At 50.0% G+C, this 22,477-nt stretch overlaps 1 protein-coding gene across 2 annotated transcripts in view; it reads right to left on the bottom strand.

Moving 5' to 3' along the window:
• BRPF1 (bromodomain and PHD finger containing 1) overlaps positions 1-22,477 on the bottom strand; it is a 215,638-nt gene that overhangs the window by 147,626 nt on the left and 45,535 nt on the right. For both annotated transcript variants that reach the window (XM_069206142.1, XM_069206141.1), the window contains exon 4: positions 16,826-16,982. In XM_069206142.1, coding sequence (XP_069062243.1) covers positions 16,826-16,982 — 157 coding nt within the window. The remainder of the gene's footprint in view (positions 1-16,825; positions 16,983-22,477) is intronic.

Here is a 22,477-nt window from a genome sequence, read left to right as displayed (position 1 = left end):
CGCTGACTGCTCAGAACGCCTGCAAAACCGCATCAAAGTAGCAAGACGACTACTAGCAACCTTGTATCGCTTCATCCTGCCGGCTTTCTCTACTGTTTCCAGGTGGTGCATGCTCTGGGGGTAGCCTGCCTCCTTTCTACACCAGGAGCTCTGAAGAAATCTCCTGTGGGTCGACGGAATCTTCCCCCTGCAACCGCAGGCAACAAAAGACTGCATCACCAGTCATCTGGGTCCCCTTTCAGCACGACGAGCGTGGTCCCTGGAACTCAGCAACTCTGTCCAAGTGACTCCCACAGTCCAGTGACTCTTCGGTCCAAGTTTGGTGGAGGTAAGTCCTTGCCTCCCCACGCTAGACTGCATTGCTGGGTACCGCGTGATTTGCAGCTGCTCTGGCTCCTGTGCACTCTTCCAGGATTTCCTTCGTGCACAGCCAAGCCTGGGTCCCCGACACTCTAACCTGCAGTGCACAACCTTCTGAGTTGTCCTCCGGTGTCGTGGGACTCCCTTTTCTGACTTCGGGTGGACTCCGGTTCACTTTTCTTCCAAGTGCCTGTTCAGGTACTTCTGCGGGTGCTGCCTGCTTCTGTGAGGGCTCCCTGACTTGCTGGGCGCCCCCTCTGTCTCCTCATCCAAGTGGCGACATCCTGGTCCCTCCTGGGCCACAGCAGCATCCAAAAACGCTAACAGCGACCCTTGCAGCCAGCAAGGCTTGTTTGCGGTCTTTCTGCGTGGGAAAACCTCTGCAAGCCTCTTCATGACGTGGGACATCCATCCTCCAAAGGGGAAGTTCCTAGTCCTCTTTGTTCTTGCAGAACACCAAGCTTCTTCCAACAGGTGGCAGCTTCCTTGCACCATCAGCTGGCATTTCCTGGGCTTCTGGCCACTCTCAACACTGTTGCGACCCTTGGACTTGGTCCCCTTGTCTTACAGGTACTCAGGTCCGGAAATCTACTGTTGTTACATTGCTGGTGTTTGTTCTTCCTGCAGAATCCCCATCACGACTTCTGTGCTCTCTGGGGGTTGTAGGTGCACTTTACACCTACCTTTCAGGGTCTTGGGGTGGGCTATTTTTCTAACCCTCACTGTTTTCTTACAGTCCCAGCGACCCTCTACAAGATCACATAGGTTTGGGGTCCATTCGTGGTTCACATTCCACTTTTGGAGTATATGGTTGGTGTTGCCCCTATACCTATGTGCTCCTATTGCAATCTACTGTAACTTTACATTGCTTGCATTACTTCCTTTTGCTATTACTTGCATAATTTTGGTTTGTGTACATATATCTTGTGTACATTTCGCATCCTCATACTGAGGGTACTCACTGAGATATTTTTGGCATATTGTCATAAAAATAAAGTACCTTCATTTTTAGTATATCTGTGTATTGTGTTTTCTTATGATATTGTGCATATGACACCAGTGGTATAGTAGGAGCTTTACATGTCTCCTTGTTCAGCCTAAGCTACTTTACCATAGCTACCTTTTATCAGCCTAAGCTGCTAGAAACACCTCTTCTATACTAATAAGGGATAACTGGACCTGGCACAAGGTGTAAGTACCTCTGGTACCCACAACAAGCCAGGCCAGCCTCCTACAGGCCACCTCTCCTAGTTTCCTTGACACCTCGGGCAACAAGTTTCCCAGAAGGCAGTCTATGGGCCTCTGGGGACTGACTATGACCCGCCTCTGGGTCACCTCCCCACCCCACTCCAGGGATACCAGGGGCCACAGGGTGGAAGAAGTCCTGCTCATGGGCTGGGGTCACCCTACATACCTGACTGCTCTGGTGTAAGGAAATGCCTCCTTGGCATGGTTGCCCCCTGACTTTTTGCCTTTGCTGATGCTATGTTTACAATTGAAAGTGTGCTGAGGCCTGCTAACCAGGCCCCAGCACCAGTGTTCTTTCCCTAACCTGTACTTTTGTATCCACAATTGGCAGACCCTGGCATCCAGATAAGTCCCTTGTAACTGGTACTTCTAGTACCAAGGGCCCTGATGCCAAGGAAGGTCTCTAAGGGCTGCAGCATGTCTTATGCCACCCTGGAGACCTCTCACTCAGCACAGACACACTGCTTGCCAGCTTGTGTGTGCTAGTGAGGACCAAACGAGTAAGTCGACATGGCACTCCCCTCAGGGTGCCATGCCAGCCTCTCACTGCCTATGCAGTATAGGTAAGACACCCCTCTAGCAGGCCTTACAGCCCTAAGGCAGGGTGCACTATACCATAGGTGAGGGTACCAGTGCATGAGCATGGTACCCCTACAGTGTCTAAACAAAACCTTAGACATTGTAAGTGCAGGGTAGCCATAAGAGTATATGGTCTGGGAGTCTGTCAAACACGAACTCCACAGCACCATAATGGCTACACTGAAAACTGGGAAGTTTGGTATCAAACTTCTCAGCACAATAAATGCACACTGATGCCAGTGTACATTTTATTGTAAAATCCACCACAGAGGGCACCTTAGAGGTGCCCCCTGAAACTTAACCGACTGTCTGTGTAGGCTGACTAGTTCCAGCAGCCTGCCACACCAGAGACATGTTGCTGGCCCCATGGGGAGAGTGCCTTTGTCACTCTGAGGCCAGTAACAAAGCCTGCACTGGGTGGAGATGCTAACACCTCCCCCAGGCAGGAGCTGTGACACCTGGCGGTGAGCCTCAAAGGCTCACCCCTTTGTCACAGCCCAGCAGGGCACTCCAGCTTAGTGGAGTTGCCCGCCCCCTCCGGCCACGGCCCCCACTTTTGGCGGCAAGGCTGGAGGGAACAAAGAAAGCAACAAGGAGGAGTCACTGGCCAGTCAGGACAGCCCCTAAGGTGTCCTGAGCTGAGGTGACTCTGACTTTTAGAAATCCTCCATCTTGCAGATGGAGGATTCCCCCAATAGGGTTAGGATTGTGACCCCCTCCCCTTGGGAGGAGGCACAAAGAGGGTGTACCCACCCTCAGGGCTAGTAGCCATTGGCTACTAACCCCCCAGACCTAAACACGCCCTTAAATTTAGTATTTAAGGGCTACCCTGAACCCTAGAAGATTAGATTCCTGCAACTACAAGAAGAAGGACTGCCTAGCTGAAAAACCCCTGCAGAGGAAGACCAGAAGACGACAACTGCCTTGGCTCCAGAAACTCACCGGCCTGTCTCCTGCCTTCCAAAGATCCTGCTCCAGCGACGCCTTCCAAAGGGACCAGCGACCTCGACATCCTCTGAGGACTGCCCCTGCTTCGAAAAGACAAGAAACTCCCGAGGACAGCGGACCTGCTCCAAGAAAAGCTGCAACTTTGTTTCCAGCAGCTTTAAAGAACCCTGCAAGCTCCCCGCAAAAGGCGTGAGACTTGCAACACTGCACCCGGCGACCCCGACTCGGCTGGTGGCGATCCAACACCTCAGGAGGGACCCCAGGACTACTCTAAGACTGTGAGTACAAAAACCTGTCCCCCCTGAGCCCCCACAGCGCCGCCTGCAGAGGGAATCCCGAGGCTTCCCCTGACCGCGACTCTTTGAATCCTAAGTCCCGACACCTGGGAGAGACCCTGCACCCGCAGCCCCCAGGACCTGAAGGACCGGACTTTCACTGGAGGAGTGACCCCCAGGAGTCCCTCTCCCTTGCCCAAGTGGAGGTTTCCCCGAGGAACCCCCCCCTTGCCTGCCTGCAGCGCTGAAGAGATCCCTAGATCTCCCATTGACTTCCATTACAAACCCGACGCTTGTTTCTACACTGCACCCGGCCGCCCCCGCGCTGCTGAGGGTGAAATTTCTGTGTGGACTTGTGTCCCCCCCGGTGCCCTACAAAACCCCCCTGGTCTGCCCTCCGAAGACGCGGGTACTTACCTGCAAGCAGACCGGAACCGGGGCACCCCCTTCTCTCCATTCTAGCCTATGTGTTTTGGGCACCACTTTGAACTCTGCACCTGACCGGCCCTGAGCTGCTGGTGTGGTGACTTTGGGGTTGCTCTGAACCCCCAACGGTGGGCTACCTTGGACCAAGAACTGAACCCTGTAAGTGTCTTACTTACCTGGTAAAACTAACAAATACTTACCTCCCCTAGGAACTGTGAAAATTGCACTAAGTGTCCACTTTTAAAACAGCTATTTGTGAATAACTTGAAAAGTATACATGCAATTTTGATGATTTGAAGTTCCTAAAGTACTTACCTGCAATACCTTTCGAATGAGCTATTACATGTAGAATTTGAACCTGTGGTTCTTAAAATAAACTAAGAAAAGATATTTTTCTATACAAAAACCTATTGGCTGGATTTGTCTCTGAGTGTGTGTACCTCATTTATTGTCTATGTGTATGTACAACAAATGCTTAACACTACTCCTTGGATAAGCCTACTGCTCGACCACACTACCACAAAATAGAGCATTAGTATTATCTATTTTTACCACTATTTTACCTCTAAGGGGAACCCTTGGACTCTGTGCATGCTATTCCTTACTTTGAAATAGCACATACAGAGCCAACTTCCTACATTGGTGGATCAGCGGTGGGGTACAAGACTTTGCATTTGCTGGACTACTCAGCCAATACCTGATCACACGACAAATTCCAAAATTGTCATTAGAAATTGATTTTTGCAATTTGAAAAATTTTCTAAATTCTTAAAAGACCTGCTAGGGCCTTGTGTTAGATCCTGTTTAGCATTTCTTTTAGAGTTTAAAAGTTTGTTAAAAGTTTGAATTAGATTCTAGAACCAGTTTTAGTTTCTTAAAAAGTATTCCAACTTTTAGAAGCATAATGTCTAGCACAGATGTGAATGTGGTGGAACTCGACACCACACCTTACCTCCATCTACAGATGAGAGAGCTAAGGTCACTCTGTAAACTAAAGAAAATAGCAATGGGCCCCAAACCTACCAAAGTACAGCTCCAGGAGCTTTTGGCAGAGTTTGAAAAGGCCAACCCCTCTGAAGATGGCAACTCAGAGGATGAAGATAGTGACTTGGAGGGAAATTCCCCCCCTCCAGTCCTACTTAGGGAGAGCAGGGCTTCTCAAGCCCTGACTCCACAAATAATAGTCAGAGATGCTGGTTCCCTCACAGGAGGGACCAACAACTCTGAAATCACTGAGGATAACTCCAGTGAAGAGGACATCCAGTTAGCCAGGATGGCCAAAAGATTGGCTTTGGAAAGACAGATCCTAGCCATAGAGAGGGAAAGACAAGAGATGGGCCTAGGACCCATCAATGGTGGCAGCAACATAAATAGGGTCAGAGATTCTCCTGACATGTTGAAAATCCCCAAAGGGATTGTAACTAAATATGAAGATGGTGATGACATCACCAAATGGTTCACAGCTTTTGAGAGGGCTTGTGTAACCAGAAAAGTGAACAGATCTCACTGGGGTGCTCTCCTTTGGGAAATGTTCACAGGAAAGTGTAGGGATAGACTCCTCACACTCTCTGGACAAGATGCAGAATCTTATGACCTCATGAAGGGTACCCTGATTGAGGGCTTTGGATTCTCCACTGAGGAGTACAGGATTAGGTTCAGGGGGGCTCAAAAATCCTCGAGCCAGACCTGGGTTGACTTTGTTGACTACTCAGTGAAAACACTAGATGGTTGGATTCAAGGCAGTGGTGTAAGTAATTATGATGGGCTGTACAATTTATTTGTGAAAGAACACCTGTTAAGTAATTGTTTCAATGATAAACTGCATCAGCATCTGGTAGACCTAGGACCAATTTCTCCCCAAGAATTGGGAAAGAAGGCGGACCATTGGGTCAAGACAAGGGTGTCCAAGACTTCAACAGGGGGTGACCAAAAGAAAGGGGTCACGAAGACTCCCCAGCAGAAGGGTGATGAGACAACCAAAACTAAAAATAGTAAAGAGTCTTCCACAGGCCCCCAAAAACCTGCACAGGAGGGTGGGCCCAGAGCCTCTTCACAAAACAATGGGTACAAGGGTAAAAACTTTGATCCCAAAAAGGCCTGGTGTCATAGCTGTAAACAGCATGGACACCAAACTGGAGACAAGGCCTGTCCCAAGAAAGGTTCCACTCCAAACTCCCATCCAGGTAACACTGGTATGGCTAGTCTCCAAGTGGGATCAACAGTGTGCCCAGAGCAAATCAGGGTCCACACTGAAGCTACTCTAGTTTCTGAGGGTGGGGTGGATTTAGCCACACTAGCTGTCTGGCCGCCTAACATGCAAAAATACAGACAGCAACTCTTAATTAATGGGACTAGAATAGAGGGCCTGAGTGATACAGGTGCCAGTGTCACCATGGTGACAGAGAAACTGGTTTCCCCTGGCCAATACCTGACTGGAAAAACTTACACAGTCACCAACGCTGACAATCAGAGAAAAGTACATCCCATGGCAATGGTTACTTTAGAATGGGGAGGGGTCAATGGCCTGAAGCAGGTGGTGGTCTCCTCAAATATCCCAGTGGACTGTCTGCTTGGAAATGACCTGGAGTCCTCAGCATGGGCTGAGGTAGAGCTAAAAACCCATGCAGCAATGCTGGGTATCCCTGAACTGGTGTGTGTGAAAACAAGAGCACAATACAAGGCACAGGGTGAAAAAGTAGAGCTGGAGTCTGGAAAAATGGCCCAGCCTACCAAGAGAACAGGAAAGTCAGTTGGGAAACCAACTGCAACACAGCAAAAGAAAGGGAACCTCTCTTCTCAGGAAGAAGTTCTGCCCTCTGAGGGAACTGAGCCTTTGGAGCTTGAACCTTATCAGGTTGAGCTCTTAGGCCCAGGGGGACCCTCCAGGGAGGAGCTGTGTAAGGGACAAGAAACCTGTCCCTCTCTTGAAGGCCTTAGGCAGCAAGCTGCTGAAGAGTCCAAGGGCAAGAAAAATGGAACACATAGGGTCTATTGGGAAGATGGACTCCTGTACACTGAGGCCAGAGACCCCAAACCTGGTGCCACTAGGAGAGTGGTAGTGCCTCAGCTGTTCAGAGAATTCATCCTAACATTGGCCCATGACATTCCCCTTGCTGGACATTTGGGACAAACCAAGACGTGGGAGAGGTTAGTCAACCACTTCTACTGGCCCAATATGTCCAACATGGTTAAGGAGTTTTGCCTCTCCTGCCCCACCTGTCAAGCCAGTGGTAAGACAGGTGGGCATCCAAAGGCCCCCCTCATTCCACTTCCAGTGGTGGGGGTTCCCTTTGAAAGAGTGGGTGTGGACATAGTTGGTCCACTGGAACCTCCCACAGCCTCAGGAAATATGTATATCCTGGTAGTAGTGGATCATGCTACCAGGTATCCTGAAGCTATTCCCCTTAGGTCGACTACTGCCCCTGCAGTAGCCAAGGCCCTCATTGGTATCTTTACCAGAGTGGGTTTCCCTAAGGAGGTGGTGTCTGACAGAGGTACCAACTTCATGTCAGCATACCTAAAGCACATGTGGAATGAGTGTGGAGTGACTTATAAATTCACTACACCCTACCATCCACAAACTAATGGCTTAGTTGAGAGATTCAACAAGACATTAAAAGGCATGATCATGGGGCTCCCAGAAAAACTCAAAAGGAGATGGGATGTCCTCCTGCCATGTCTGCTTTTCGCTTACAGGGAGGTACCACAGAAGGGAGTAGGATTCTCACCCTTTGAACTTCTGTTTGGTCATCCTGTAAGGGGACCACTTGCCCTTGTTAAAGAAGGCTGGGAGAGACCTCTCCATGAGCCTAAACAGGACATAGTGGACTATGTACTTGGCCTTCGCTCTAGAATGGCAGAGTACATGGAAAAGGCAACCAAAAACCTTGAGGCCAGCCAACAGCTCCAGAAGTTTTGGTATGACCAAAAGGCTGCACTGGTTGAGTTCCAACCAGGGCAGAAAGTCTGGGTTCTGGAGCCTGTGGCTCCCAGGGCACTCCAGGACAAATGGAGTGGCCCTTACCCAGTACTAGAGAGGAAGAGTCAGGTCACCTACTTGGTGGACCTGGGCACAAGCAGGAGCCCCAAAAGGGTGATCCATGTAAACCGCCTTAAACTCTTCCACGACAGGGCTGATGTCAATCTGTTGATGGTAACAGATGAGGATCAGGAGGCAGAGAGTGAACCTCTCCCTGATCTTCTGTCATCAGACCCAAAAGATGGTACAGTAGATGGAGTGATCTACTCAGACACCCTCTCTGGCCAACAGCAAGCTGATTGTAGGAGAGTCCTACAACAGTTTCCTGAACTCTTCTCCTTAACCCCTGGTCAGACACACCTGTGTACCCATGATGTGGACACAGGAGACAGCATGCCTGTCAAGAACAAAATCTTTAGACAGTCTGACCATGTTAAGGAAAGCATCAAGGTGGAAGTCCACAAGATGCTGGAATTGGGAGTCATTGAGCGCTCTGACAGCCCCTGGGCTAGCCCAGTGGTCTTAGTCCCCAAACCTCACACCACAGATGGAAAGAAAGAGATGAGGTTTTGTGTGGACTACAGAGGGCTCAATTCTGTCACCAAGACAGATGCTCATCCAATTCCAAGAGCTGATGAGCTCATTGATAAATTAGGTGCTGCCAAATTTCTAAGTACCTTTGACTTGACAGCAGGGTACTGGCAAATAAAAATGGCACCTGGAGCAAAAGAAAAGACAGCATTCTCCACACCTGATGGGCATTATCAGTTTACTGTTATGCCCTTTGGTTTAAAGAATGCCCCGGCCACCTTCCAAAGGTTGGTGAATCAAGTCCTTGCTGGCTTGGAGTCCTTTAGCACAGCTTATCTTGATGATATTGCTGTCTTTAGCTCCACCTGGCAGGATCACCTGGTCCACCTGAGGAAGGTTTTGAAGGCTCTGCAATCTGCAGGCCTCTCTATCAAGGCATCCAAATGCCAGATAGGGCAGGGAACTGTGGTTTACTTGGGACACCTTGTAGGTGGAGGCCAAGTTCAGCCACTCCAACCCAAGATCCAGACTATTCTGGACTGGGTAGCTCCAAAAACCCAGACTCAAGTCAGGGCATTCCTTGGCTTGACTGGGTATTACAGGAGGTTTGTGAAGGGATATGGATCCATTGTGACAGCCCTCACTGAACTCACCTCCAAGAAAATGCCCAAGAAAGTAAACTGGACTGTGGAATGCCAACAGGCCTTTGACACCCTGAAACAGGCAATGTGCTCAGCACCAGTTCTCAAAGCTCCAGATTATTCTAAGCAGTTCATTGTGCAGACTGATGCCTCTGAACATGGGATAGGGGCAGTTTTGTCCCAAACAAATGATGATGGCCTTGACCAGCCTGTTGCTTTCATTAGCAGGAGGTTACTCCCCAGGGAGCAGCGTTGGAGTGCCATTGAGAGGGAGGCCTTTGCTGTGGTTTGGTCCCTGAAGAAGCTGAGACCATACCTCTTTGGGACTCACTTCCTAGTTCAAACTGACCACAGACCTCTCAAATGGCTGATGCAAATGAAAGGTGAAAATCCTAAACTGTTGAGGTGGTCCATCTCCCTACAGGGAATGGACTTTATAGTGGAACACAGACCTGGGACTGCCCATGCCAATGCAGATGGCCTTTCCAGGTTCTTCCACTTAGAAAATGAAGACTCTCTTGGGAAAGGTTAGTCTCATCCTCTTTCGTTTGGGGGGGGGTTGTGTAAGGAAATGCCTCCTTGGCATGGTTGCCCCCTGACTTTTTGCCTTTGCTGATGCTATGTTTACAATTGAAAGTGTGCTGAGGCCTGCTAACCAGGCCCCAGCACCAGTGTTCTTTCCCTAACCTGTACTTTTGTATCCACAATTGGCAGACCCTGGCATCCAGATAAGTCCCTTGTAACTGGTACTTCTAGTACCAAGGGCCCTGATGCCAAGGAAGGTCTCTAAGGGCTGCAGCATGTCTTATGCCACCCTGGAGACCTCTCACTCAGCACAGACACACTGCTTGCCAGCTTGTGTGTGCTAGTGAGGACCAAACGAGTAAGTCGACATGGCACTCCCCTCAGGGTGCCATGCCAGCCTCTCACTGCCTATGCAGTATAGGTAAGACACCCCTCTAGCAGGCCTTACAGCCCTAAGGCAGGGTGCACTATACCATAGGTGAGGGTACCAGTGCATGAGCATGGTACCCCTACAGTGTCTAAACAAAACCTTAGACATTGTAAGTGCAGGGTAGCCATAAGAGTATATGGTCTGGGAGTCTGTCAAACACGAACTCCACAGCACCATAATGGCTACACTGAAAACTGGGAAGTTTGGTATCAAACTTCTCAGCACAATAAATGCACACTGATGCCAGTGTACATTTTATTGTAAAATCCACCACAGAGGGCACCTTAGAGGTGCCCCCTGAAACTTAACCGACTGTCTGTGTAGGCTGACTAGTTCCAGCAGCCTGCCACACCAGAGACATGTTGCTGGCCCCATGGGGAGAGTGCCTTTGTCACTCTGAGGCCAGTAACAAAGCCTGCACTGGGTGGAGATGCTAACACCTCCCCCAGGCAGGAGCTGTGACACCTGGCGGTGAGCCTCAAAGGCTCACCCCTTTGTCACAGCCCAGCAGGGCACTCCAGCTTAGTGGAGTTGCCCGCCCCCTCCGGCCACGGCCCCCACTTTTGGCGGCAAGGCTGGAGGGAACAAAGAAAGCAACAAGGAGGAGTCACTGGCCAGTCAGGACAGCCCCTAAGGTGTCCTGAGCTGAGGTGACTCTGACTTTTAGAAATCCTCCATCTTGCAGATGGAGGATTCCCCCAATAGGGTTAGGATTGTGACCCCCTCCCCTTGGGAGGAGGCACAAAGAGGGTGTACCCACCCTCAGGGCTAGTAGCCATTGGCTACTAACCCCCCAGACCTAAACACGCCCTTAAATTTAGTATTTAAGGGCTACCCTGAACCCTAGAAGATTAGATTCCTGCAACTACAAGAAGAAGGACTGCCTAGCTGAAAAACCCCTGCAGAGGAAGACCAGAAGACGACAACTGCCTTGGCTCCAGAAACTCACCGGCCTGTCTCCTGCCTTCCAAAGATCCTGCTCCAGCGACGCCTTCCAAAGGGACCAGCGACCTCGACATCCTCTGAGGACTGCCCCTGCTTCGAAAAGACAAGAAACTCCCGAGGACAGCGGACCTGCTCCAAGAAAAGCTGCAACTTTGTTTCCAGCAGCTTTAAAGAACCCTGCAAGCTCCCCGCAAAAGGCGTGAGACTTGCAACACTGCACCCGGCGACCCCGACTCGGCTGGTGGCGATCCAACACCTCAGGAGGGACCCCAGGACTACTCTAAGACTGTGAGTACAAAAACCTGTCCCCCCTGAGCCCCCACAGCGCCGCCTGCAGAGGGAATCCCGAGGCTTCCCCTGACCGCGACTCTTTGAATCCTAAGTCCCGACACCTGGGAGAGACCCTGCACCCGCAGCCCCCAGGACCTGAAGGACCGGACTTTCACTGGAGGAGTGACCCCCAGGAGTCCCTCTCCCTTGCCCAAGTGGAGGTTTCCCCGAGGAACCCCCCCCTTGCCTGCCTGCAGCGCTGAAGAGATCCCTAGATCTCCCATTGACTTCCATTACAAACCCGACGCTTGTTTCTACACTGCACCCGGCCGCCCCCGCGCTGCTGAGGGTGAAATTTCTGTGTGGACTTGTGTCCCCCCCGGTGCCCTACAAAACCCCCCTGGTCTGCCCTCCGAAGACGCGGGTACTTACCTGCAAGCAGACCGGAACCGGGGCACCCCCTTCTCTCCATTCTAGCCTATGTGTTTTGGGCACCACTTTGAACTCTGCACCTGACCGGCCCTGAGCTGCTGGTGTGGTGACTTTGGGGTTGCTCTGAACCCCCAACGGTGGGCTACCTTGGACCAAGAACTGAACCCTGTAAGTGTCTTACTTACCTGGTAAAACTAACAAATACTTACCTCCCCTAGGAACTGTGAAAATTGCACTAAGTGTCCACTTTTAAAACAGCTATTTGTGAATAACTTGAAAAGTATACATGCAATTTTGATGATTTGAAGTTCCTAAAGTACTTACCTGCAATACCTTTCGAATGAGCTATTACATGTAGAATTTGAACCTGTGGTTCTTAAAATAAACTAAGAAAAGATATTTTTCTATACAAAAACCTATTGGCTGGATTTGTCTCTGAGTGTGTGTACCTCATTTATTGTCTATGTGTATGTACAACAAATGCTTAACACTACTCCTTGGATAAGCCTACTGCTCGACCACACTACCACAAAATAGAGCATTAGTATTATCTATTTTTACCACTATTTTACCTCTAAGGGGAACCCTTGGACTCTGTGCATGCTATTCCTTACTTTGAAATAGCACATACAGAGCCAACTTCCTACATCTGGGGAGACAAGCCTTTCCACCATCATGGTGTGGCTAGCTCCACTGTCCCTTAGAGCAGTGACTGGGGACCCCATTCACTGTCACCTGGTGGAAGTGATGACTCCCACCCTCGGGGATCACCAACTCACCCTTTGAGTCCACCTCCCAACTAAGGGCATGGTCTATGACCTGCCCTTGGGGGAGAACTTACCCACCTAAGGCCACATTGGCTACCTCAGTAGAGGGCCACCAGTGGGGATTCTCTTAGGACAGACAGAGTCCCCTTTCATGTGTCCTAACTGGGAACACTCAAAGCAACAGGGTTGAAAATGAGGTGTCCTGGGCCACTGCCTACCAGAACTTCCCTCCTTCCTGTCAGAAGGGAACTGGGAGCCTTTTTCTCCCTTCTTATCCTTGGACCTGTCTGCGTCTCTCTTGACTTCCCTCTCCTTCTTCTGGGAACCCTGCCCACCTTTGGCGGAGTCTCACCCATAAACCTTCTGGTGGACCCTGGTACTCACGCAGCGGTCAGCCTCCATAGGAAGCTTCCGGGGTCAGTCAGCTTACTACCAGTCAAGTGCTGACGCAGCTCTGCAAAACACAGACTAGACAATTGTTCCCACGCAATTAAGTTGTACAGCCCCTGAAAATCTGTCACATTACTGCCCTTCACCGAACCATCTAGTGCTCTGCTGAAGGAATCTACACATTCGAACCATGTCTGGGAATGGGTTTTCTTACTCTGCCTAAACTGATACCTGTACGTGTCACGAGTGAGACCATACTGAGTGAGAAGGGCCTCCTTCATGTCAGCATAGGTGAGGTTGGACCCCCTTACCCAAAGCTAGTAAAGTGTCCCTCCCCTCCTCTGAAGTATTCCACAATCCTGCTCCCCAATGCTTCTCAGGGACCCCATTCATGTGGATGGATGCCTCATACCCCTGAAACCACCTCTGTATGTCCTCTCCCTTCTTGTACTCTCTCCCTACGTTCTTAGGAATGTTCACAGTTATGTCTGGCTGCACTGAGGTATTGCTGCTGTCATCATTGCTGGACCTGCTCTTCACAACCAGCTTCTCTATTTTAAGTTTGTGCTCCATTTTCTTCTCCTCCATTTTCAATCTCTTCAACTCAATCTGGTACCTCCTGGCTTCTCTCCTGTCCTCCAGCTCCTCTGGAGTCAGGCTCTTAGAACCACCACTGCTGCCTGACCCAGGGGGGTACCTCTGCCCCTCCCCGCCCAGCAGTTCCTGCACCCTCATCACATCTTCTCCTGGATTTGGGTCCACAGACTCCCCCAATGGATCCACGGACTGCCCACTGGCAGTTCTGGCTGCTACCCAGGACCTCAGCACCTTTTGTAGCTCCTCCTTTTTGGTGAGGCTTCTGACCTGGACTTTGAGGCTTTTACAAACTGCTTTCAGTTCCTTCACGGTATAGGTTTTCAACCTATCCTCCTCAAAAACAAAATTCTGGGATGCAACAGACGAAGCTCCTGACTGAGGCATGATGTCGTTGGAGTTCACTTGAACTCAAGATCAAAAATAGGTCAAAGAGAAAAAAAAAAATCTGTATGTGACACGTAGTGGTCTGCGATATGGTAGTAGTGTACACCAATCACTGCAGGTCAAGTTCAAACACAAGTCCTATCCCACCGCTGCCACCAATGTTAGAAATGGGGTCTCTAGTTGGCAGTTGGTTTGTACCCTGTCCAAGTATTGACCCTCACTCTAGTCAGGATAAGGGAGATACCCGCTCAGATAACCTCTGCTCACCCCCTTGGTAGCTTGGCACGAGCAGTCAGGTTTATCTCAGAAGCAATGCGTAAAACATTTGCACATAACAGACAGTAATAAAAATATGAATTCTGCAAGATTTACTCAAAAATACAATAACTTGAAGTCAATAGCTTCACCTGGGGCTATCACGGCATTGTGATCAACAAAACTAACAGTTCAGGCTGGTCGCAATGTGCCGGGTCAGCTATGGTGTCCAGAAGACCCTCAAACAGTACCTTTGGAATTGCAGGGCGTTGTTCCTTGCGGTGAGCTCCGGATTGCGGCGTCACTGGCGTCGCAGTGTTAGTTCAGGAGTCGGTGCAGGAGTTGTCGGGCCCTTGAAGTCATACGCGGTGCCGATCGAACTCCGGGTTAATTAAGTCAGGAGTTCTGGCGTGGATGGTGTCGGGCTGCGGTGCGAAGCAGGATGATGTGACGTACGGTGCCCACAGGTCATGGTGCAGGCAGCGGCTCAGTGACGGCATCCAGCAGCGTCGGTGAGACCAGGGCTGAGGTGTGAAGTGGGGCGTTGCAACATGCAGTGTCACCAGGTCACAGTGCAGGCAGCGGTGTTGTCGTTGCTGAAGCACTGTCGTCGGTAGGCCCATGCCGGCGGTGCGGGACAGGACGGTGCTTTGTGATCCTCACGAGTGGTGTCCACAGGCAACGGTGCAGGCAGGGATGCCTGGTGACGACATTGTAGTCGATGGTCCTTGCGTCAGTGGGCCGGGGCTGTAGTGCAGGACGGTGCTTTGTGTACCTCACAAGCGGTGTCCACATGCTGCGCTGCAGGCATCGGCGCCAGAAGGAGCGTCGTTGTCAGGGATGCCCAGGCTACGGTGTGAGCAGGCAATGCAGGAGTGCGTTGCCCACAGGTTGCGGTGCGAGCAGCGGCTCGGTGAAGTCGTCCGATGACTGCGTTAGTGAAACCAGGGTCACGATGCGCAGTGGGGCAGTGCAGCGTAGGCAGGCCATGGTGCAGGCCAGCAGTGCCGTTGCCGGCATCACAGTGGTTTCTCTTCCAGAACAGCACAAAACACACAGTTCCCAGTGCTGCAGGTCGAGGAAACTGAAGTCTTTGGTGTCCCTGAGACTTCCAACAGGAGGCAAGCTCTACTCCAAGCCCTTGGAGAACTCTCTTAAGCAGCAAAGTTCACCCTTTGCACTCTTTTCAGGCAGAAGCAGCAACTGCAGGCCAGTCCAACAAAGCAACACAAAAAAGGGACAGTACTCCTCCTACAGCTCTTCTCATGGGCAGAGGTTCCTCTTGATTCTAGAAAGATTCTAAAAGTCTGGGGTTTTGGGGCTACTACTTATACCCCTTTCTGCCTTTGAAGTTGGCAAACTTCAAAGCAAAGTCTCACATGTTTGCAAGATCTTTCCTTGTCCAGGCCAGGCCCCAGACTGCATTGTGAGAGTGCAGGCACAGCCCTTTCAGGTGTGAGTGACCACTCCTCCCCTCCCTCTCAGCACAGATGGCTCATTAGGATATGCAGGCTACAATCCAAATCCCTTTGTTTCACTGTCTAGAGGAGAGGTGTAAACAGGCCAACTGCCAAACCGACCCAGACGGGGAATCCACAAACAGGCAGAGTCACAGAATGGTTTAAGCAAGAAAATGCCTCCTTTCAAACTCACAATCCAAAACCTAACTTCACTAAAAGATGTATATTTAAATTGTGAGTTCAGAGACCCTAAACTCCATATTTCTATCTGCCCTAAAAGGGAATCGGTGCTTTAAAGTTACCTAAAGGCAGCCCCCATGTTAACCTATGAGGAAGATTGGCCTTGCAACAGTGAAAAACGAATTTGGCAGTATCTTTTAAATACACTGCACCCTGCCCATGGGGCTACCTAGGGGGTGCCTTACATGTAGTATAAAGGAAGGTTTAGGCCTGGCAAGTGGGTACACTTGCCAAGTCGAATTGGCAGTTTTAAAAGGCACACACAGACACTGCAGTGGCAGGTCTGAGCCATGTTTACAGGGCTACTTATGTGGGTTGCACAACCAGTGTTGTAGGCCCACTAGAAGCATTTGATTTAGAGGCCCTGGGAACCTCTGGTGCACTTTACTAGGGACTTACCAGTAAATCAAATACGCCAATCATGAATAAACCAATCAAAAGTACAAGTTACCTAGGGAGCACTTGCACTTTAGCACTGATCAGCAGTGGTAAAGTGCACAGAGAAAATAAACCAGCAAACACAGACCTGAAAAAATAGGAGGAGGAAGGTAAAACGTTTGGGGATAGCCCTGCAAAAAGGACCATTTCGAACACAGGGCTACACGCTAATTCGCATCCTGAGCAGGACTTCAGTGCTGCCTTCATTTACATTTAGGTACAGTACAACAGCTGGTCTCCTCATCATATAAAAAGATAAGAGCCAGTTAGTATGTGCACCTTTTGTATATGTCCTTTTCTCTAAATTGAGATTGTCTTGATTTGTAAAAGCTGCCCAATTTGTGGAAGTGGAGAAGCAGAGGTCACTTATTTTAGATAAAGCACTGTGACATCAGTGATCGTTTTATCTATTGCCGTCTGTCATGTATGGGATTAGAAGGGCGGTATAGACATTTGCACATTATAGGCATCTACTTTGCTCTGATGGTCCATTTCTTATTGATGGAGAAAGGGGAAACAATTCTACACGAAGGAGACCCCTTGGATCGTTTCTGGGTTATTCTCAAAATAATGCCAATAGTTTCAAATTAACATAGTTTGTGATTGATTAAGGTGTCTGTGAGACCATTCCAAACATATTCAGCATCTTTATTTGGTCTGACATACAAGCAACAGAACAGTAATGCCACAGTAGTGACAACCTACCTGATCGCAGTTTCTTTGGGACTGCAGGTGTGTTTGCAGGCGTCGCAGCAAGGGCACCCCATTTCGAGACTGTCTCTTTAGTGTCCAGTAACTATGCAACCTCTGCATAAATTGGCTTTTCCTCTGAATAGTTAAACGGTTCGTAATCTTACTGAGCCTAGGGAATAAGGGAAACAGAAAGATTCAGCGACAGCAGCTCCCAGAACCAAACACCAAAGTGTGCAAAAAATCTCCACTAGCTTTGCACTTTACCCTTTCTTTCCTTGAACTAATACAAACCTACGTGCAAGAAAGGAATAGTAACAAACAACAACTTGCAACAAAGAAAGCTGAACAAGCTAACACTAAAAGTACTATTCCCTGCAGCATGTAAAACGGACAGCACTGTAGACTGCTTCGATGTGGCAGCAACACAAGCCGTGCAGGCTGTCCCACAACGGGCAAATTATTTAAAACCTAAGTAAATAATTAATTTGCGTGATTAATCCACTAAATGCAAGCCCCCAGGATTTCTGTCACGCTGTGCAGACCTGCAGAATTATTTATCAAAGCAGAGCAAACAAACTGTTTGCATGGTCTGCTCTCATTTAAATAAGCTTGGAAGCAAACCTTTTTACAGTGGATATTTTAGGGCCTAAACCAATAGTTACAACTAAATATTTGAGAAATTAAAAATAAATGTTCTGTGATATACTTGCACGAATTACACTTTTAACAAAGCACAAAAGGAACTTTTTATTATATTACTTGTAGTTTGATATTTGACAGAATTGTTGATTTGAATTATGCACATCTCAGGAGCGCCGTAAGACCTGTTTAATGGGGCACATACTACACATGGAAACAAAGCAGGGAAAAACTAACAACTCTGTATGTTGGTTGCACCTGCGCATGCGCTGTGAAGGAGGAGGTGCCACCCAACTGTTCCACAACATTTAAAACAACAAGGAGCAGACTCACTTGAACACCGGATGTATTTTCTATGCAGCAGGGTAAGTCTTCACTCTGGGTTTATTTTGTGAGACTGATGCAACTGTCATTCGCTGTGCTGAACAGCTCCAGGGACGGCCAGCGGGGCTCAGCCTGCACCACAGGGATTGGCGGAAGGATACAGAGTCTGGAGCGTGCTTAAGCTCCAGGGACGGCCAGCGGGGCTACACCTGCACCAGAGGGATTGGCGGAAGGATACAGAGTCTGGAGCGTGCTTAAGCTCCAGGGACGGCCTGTGGGGCTCTGCCTGCATCGCAGGGATTGGCGCAAGGATACAGAGTCTGAATGATTCTTAAAAGCTCCAAGGATGGCCAGTGGGGCAGAGCCTACACCGCAGGAATTGGTGGAAAGATATAGAGAGTTTAAAGCAGGCTGGGCAGCTCCAGGGACTGTCAGAGGGGTGCACCCTGCACCACAGGGATTGACGGAAGGATAGAGTCTACAGAGTGCTTAAGAGCACCAGGGACGGCCGGTGGGCTCAGCCTGCAACACAGGGATTGGCAGAAAGATACAGTCGCAGGTATTGGTGGAAGAATATAGAGAGTCTAGAGCATACGGGCAGCTCCAGGGACCATAACAGGGGTGCACCCGGAACCACAGGGATACAGAGTCGGCAGCGTGCTTAACAGCTTCAGGGACGCTGTAGGAAGTTGGCTCTGTATGCACTATTTCAAAGTAAGGAACAGTATGCACTACGGGGTTCAAGTTTGGGTCCAAGGTAGCCCACCGTTGGGGGTTCAGAGCAACCCCAAAGTTACCACACCAGCAGCTCAGGGCCGGTCAGGTGCAGAGTTCAAAGTGGTGCCCAAAACGCATAGGCTTCAACGGAGAAGGGGGTGCCCCGGTTCCAGTCTGCCAGCAGGTAAGTACCCGTGTCTTCGGAGGGCAGACCAGGGGGGTTTTGTAGGGCACCAGGGGGGACACAAGTTAGCACAAGAAGTACACCCTCAGCAGCTCGGGGGCGGCCGGGTGCAGTGTGCAAACACACGTCGGGTTTGTAATAGGAATCAATGGGAGACCAAGGTGTCTCTTCAGCGATGCAGGCAGGCAAGGGGGGGGGGGCTCCTCGGGGTAGCCACCACCTGGGCAAGGGAGAGGGCCTCCTGGGGGTCACTCCTACACTGGAGTTCCGATCCTTCAGGTCCTGGGGGCTGCGGGTGCAGGGTCTTTTCCAGGCGTCGGGATCTTAGAGTCAGGCAGTCGAGGTCAGGGGGAGCCTCGGGATTCCCTCTGCAGGCGTCGCTGTGGGGGGGCAGGGGGGACAACTTTGGTTACTCACAGTCTCTGAGTCGCCGGAGGGTCCTCCCTGAAGTATAGTTTCCCCACCAGTCGAGTCGGGGTCGCCGGGTGCAGGGTTGCAAGTCTCACGCTTCTGGCAGGAAAAGCGGTTGCCTTTAAGTTGCTCCTTTGGAAACAAAGTTGCAATCTTGGGTGAACAGGGCCGCTGTTCTCTGGAGTTTCTTGGTCCTTTTAGAGCAGGGCAGTCCTCTGAGGATTCAGAGGTCGCTGGTCCTGGGGAAAGCGTCGCTGGAGCAGTTTTCTTCTGAAGGGGGGAGACAGGCCGGTAGAGCTGGGGCCAAGGCAGTTGGTGTCTCCGTCTTCTCTGCAGGGTTTTTCAGCTTAGCAGTCCTCTTCTTCTTAGGTTGCAGGAATCTGAGTTCCTAGGTTCAGGGGAGCCCTTAAATACAAAATTTAAGGGCGTGTTTAGGTCTGGGGGGTTAGTAGCCAATGGCTACTAGCCCTGAGGGTGGGTACACCCTCTTTGTGCCTCCTCCCAAGGGGAGGGGGTCACATTCCTGTCCCTATTGGGGGAATCCTCCATCTGCAAGATGGGGGATTTCTAAAAGTTAGAGTCACCTCAGCTCAGGACACTTTACGGGCTGTCCTGACTGGCCAGCGACTCCTCCTTGTTATTCTCATTATTTCCTCCGGCCTTGCCGCCAAAAGTGGGGCCACGGCCGGAGGGGGCGGGCAACTCCACTAGCTGGAGTGCCCTGTGATGCTGGAACAAAGGGGGTGAGCCTTTGAGGCTCACCGCCAGGTGTTTCAGCTCCTGCCTGGGGGAGGTGATAGCATCTCCACCCAGTGCAGGCTTTGTTACTAGCCACAGAGTGACAAAGGCACTCTCCCCATGTGGCCAGCAACATGTCTCGAGTGTGGCAGGCTGCTAAAACCAGTCAGCCTACACGGGTAGTTGGTTAAGGTTTCAGGGGGCAACTCTAAGGTGCCCTCTGGGGTGTATTTTACAATAAAATGTACACTGGCATCAGTGTGCATTTATTGTGCTGAGAAGTTTGATACCAAACTTCCCAGTTTTCAGTGTAGCCATTATGGTGCTGTGGAGTTCGTGTTTGACAGACTCCCAGACCATATACTCTTATGGCTACCCTGCACTTACAATGTCTAAGGTTTTGCTTAGACACTGTAGGGGCACAGTGCTCATGCACTGGGGCCCTCACCTATGGTATAGTGCACCCTGCCTTAGGGCTGTAAGGCCTGCTAGAGGGGTGACTTATCTATACTGCATAGGCAGTGTGAGGTTGGCATGGCACCCTGAGGGGAGTGCCATGTCGACTTACTCGTTTTGTCCTCACTAGCACACACAAGCTGGCAAGCAGTATGTCTGTGCTGAGTGAGGGGTCTCCAGGGTGGCATAAGACATGCTGCAGCCCTTAGAGACCTTTCCTGGCATCAGGGCCCTTGGTTCCAGGGGTACCAGTTACAAGGGACTTACCTGGATGCCAGGGTGTGCCAATTGTGTAAACAAAGGTACAGGTTAGGGAAAGAACACTGGTGCTGGGGCCTGGTTAGCAGGCCTCAGCACACTTTCAAATCAAAACATAGCATCAGCAAAGGCAAAAAGTAAGGGGGTAACCATGCCAAGGAGGCATTTCCTTACAGACGCCCTCTGGAGCTCAGCTCCAGGGACCATAACAGGGGTGCACCCGGAACCACAGGGATACAGAGTCTGCATCGTGCTTAACAGCTTCAGGGACGCCCTCTGGAGCTCAGCCTGCACCAAAGGTACTGGTGGAAGAATACAGAGAGTCTAGAGCATACGGGCAGCTCCAGGGACCATAACAGGGGTGCACCCGGAACCACAGAGATACAGAGTCTGCAGCGTGCTGAACAGCTCCAGGGACCGGGGTGTGGGGCTCAAGATGCACTGCAGGGATTGGCAGAATGATACAGTGTCTGGAAAGTGCTTCACAGCTCCCGGGACGCCGAGTGATACTCACCCTGCACCACAGGTGTATGTGGAAGGATATAGAGAGCCTAGAGCGCGTGGTCGGCTCCAGGGACTATCAGGGGGGTGCTACTTGGACCACAGGGACTGACAGAAGGATACAGAGATTGGAGTGTGTTAGGCGGGTGGAGGGACCAAGAGAGGGGCTCAGCCTGCAACCCAGGGATTGGTGAACAGATATGCAGAGCCAATAGCTTCCTGGACGGATCCAGGGAAGACACCAAATGCATCACTCCTAGTTAGTACTAATCAAATTCATTCTGCCTTCCCTGCGAGTACAGAGACATCTGTCCATTGAGGTGCATAGCTGCCAAGTTCTCAGTCAGCTTACGTGCAACGCTTCCACGTTTTCAGTGGGGATATGTGTGTGACATTTCATTCTCTTATGCGCGGCAGTCTCTTGTTGTAGAACCTGCCAAACACAGCTCGTCAGAGAAAAATCCTGGCATGCACAAAGCAGCAAAGTTAATAAACTTTCAGGCCAAGCAGGAGTTAGCAGGAATTCTTGGAGGGTGCAGCAACTGGGGACATATTTTACAAATAACCTTGAGCTCATCAGCTGTGTCAGGGGGATTGTTTGCCTAATTTTAGAGCTTAACAAAAGCACCTAATAAAGCATACTCAAATATATATATATGTTATTTCTCCTTACGGTTTTTCATTCCCAGATTGTTCCACTCAATCATAAAAAACTCCTCTTAATTCCTATTAAAAATGACCTTGACTTAAAAATCTGATTGCCTGTCATTTTCTTCTGAAGTAACCTCTCCTTACTTGCCCCCTCTTTCTGAGCACAGCATACTGTAAGTCACTTGCATGTTTATCTTGTTCCTTCTTCTAGTATTTCTGCAAATTGCTCACACCTCATTTCAAAGATCACACCTTTTTCTTTAAAAGTCATACCCCTGCAATCTCCTGTAGGTCATCTACTAATGCCACTAACCATGAATTCACATACACCCTCCAAAGAAAGGTGACACCTAATTCTATCAATTTAATCAACCACATAAAAACTGGAGAAAATGCATGGCTTACTATAAACCATATACTATACTTAAGGTCTTGAGGAGCTTACTGTCCAGCTTAAATCTCTTCAATGCTTCCTCAGAGGCAGTATCTGCAATGTCAGCTCACATCCTCTTGCAAACTGCTGCTTATTTTTATAGTGGAGATTGTGGTGTTACTTTTCCTTGTGTGACTGCAGTTAGAAGATTCTGTAAAGTGAACTGTCCAAGGATCCTGCTGGGGTACAGGGAGCGCGAAATGAAAAGCTGTAGGATGTCAGTTGTTTTCTCTAACATCAGAAAGGATGCCAGCATGAGTGACTTTCTATTGTATATTGGGCTGGGCTCCTGCAGCCGCATTAGAAGTGGCAGAACTCTGCTTAGATGCTCATGGGCTTCTCCTCAGCTGGA

This window comes from Pleurodeles waltl, chromosome 9 (genome assembly GCF_031143425.1).
Source record: "Pleurodeles waltl isolate 20211129_DDA chromosome 9, aPleWal1.hap1.20221129, whole genome shotgun sequence".
NCBI classification, from domain to species: Eukaryota; Metazoa; Chordata; class Amphibia; order Caudata; family Salamandridae; genus Pleurodeles; species Pleurodeles waltl.
Note: the sequence above shows the minus strand (reverse complement) of the source record. Positions and strands in the feature narration are given on the sequence as shown.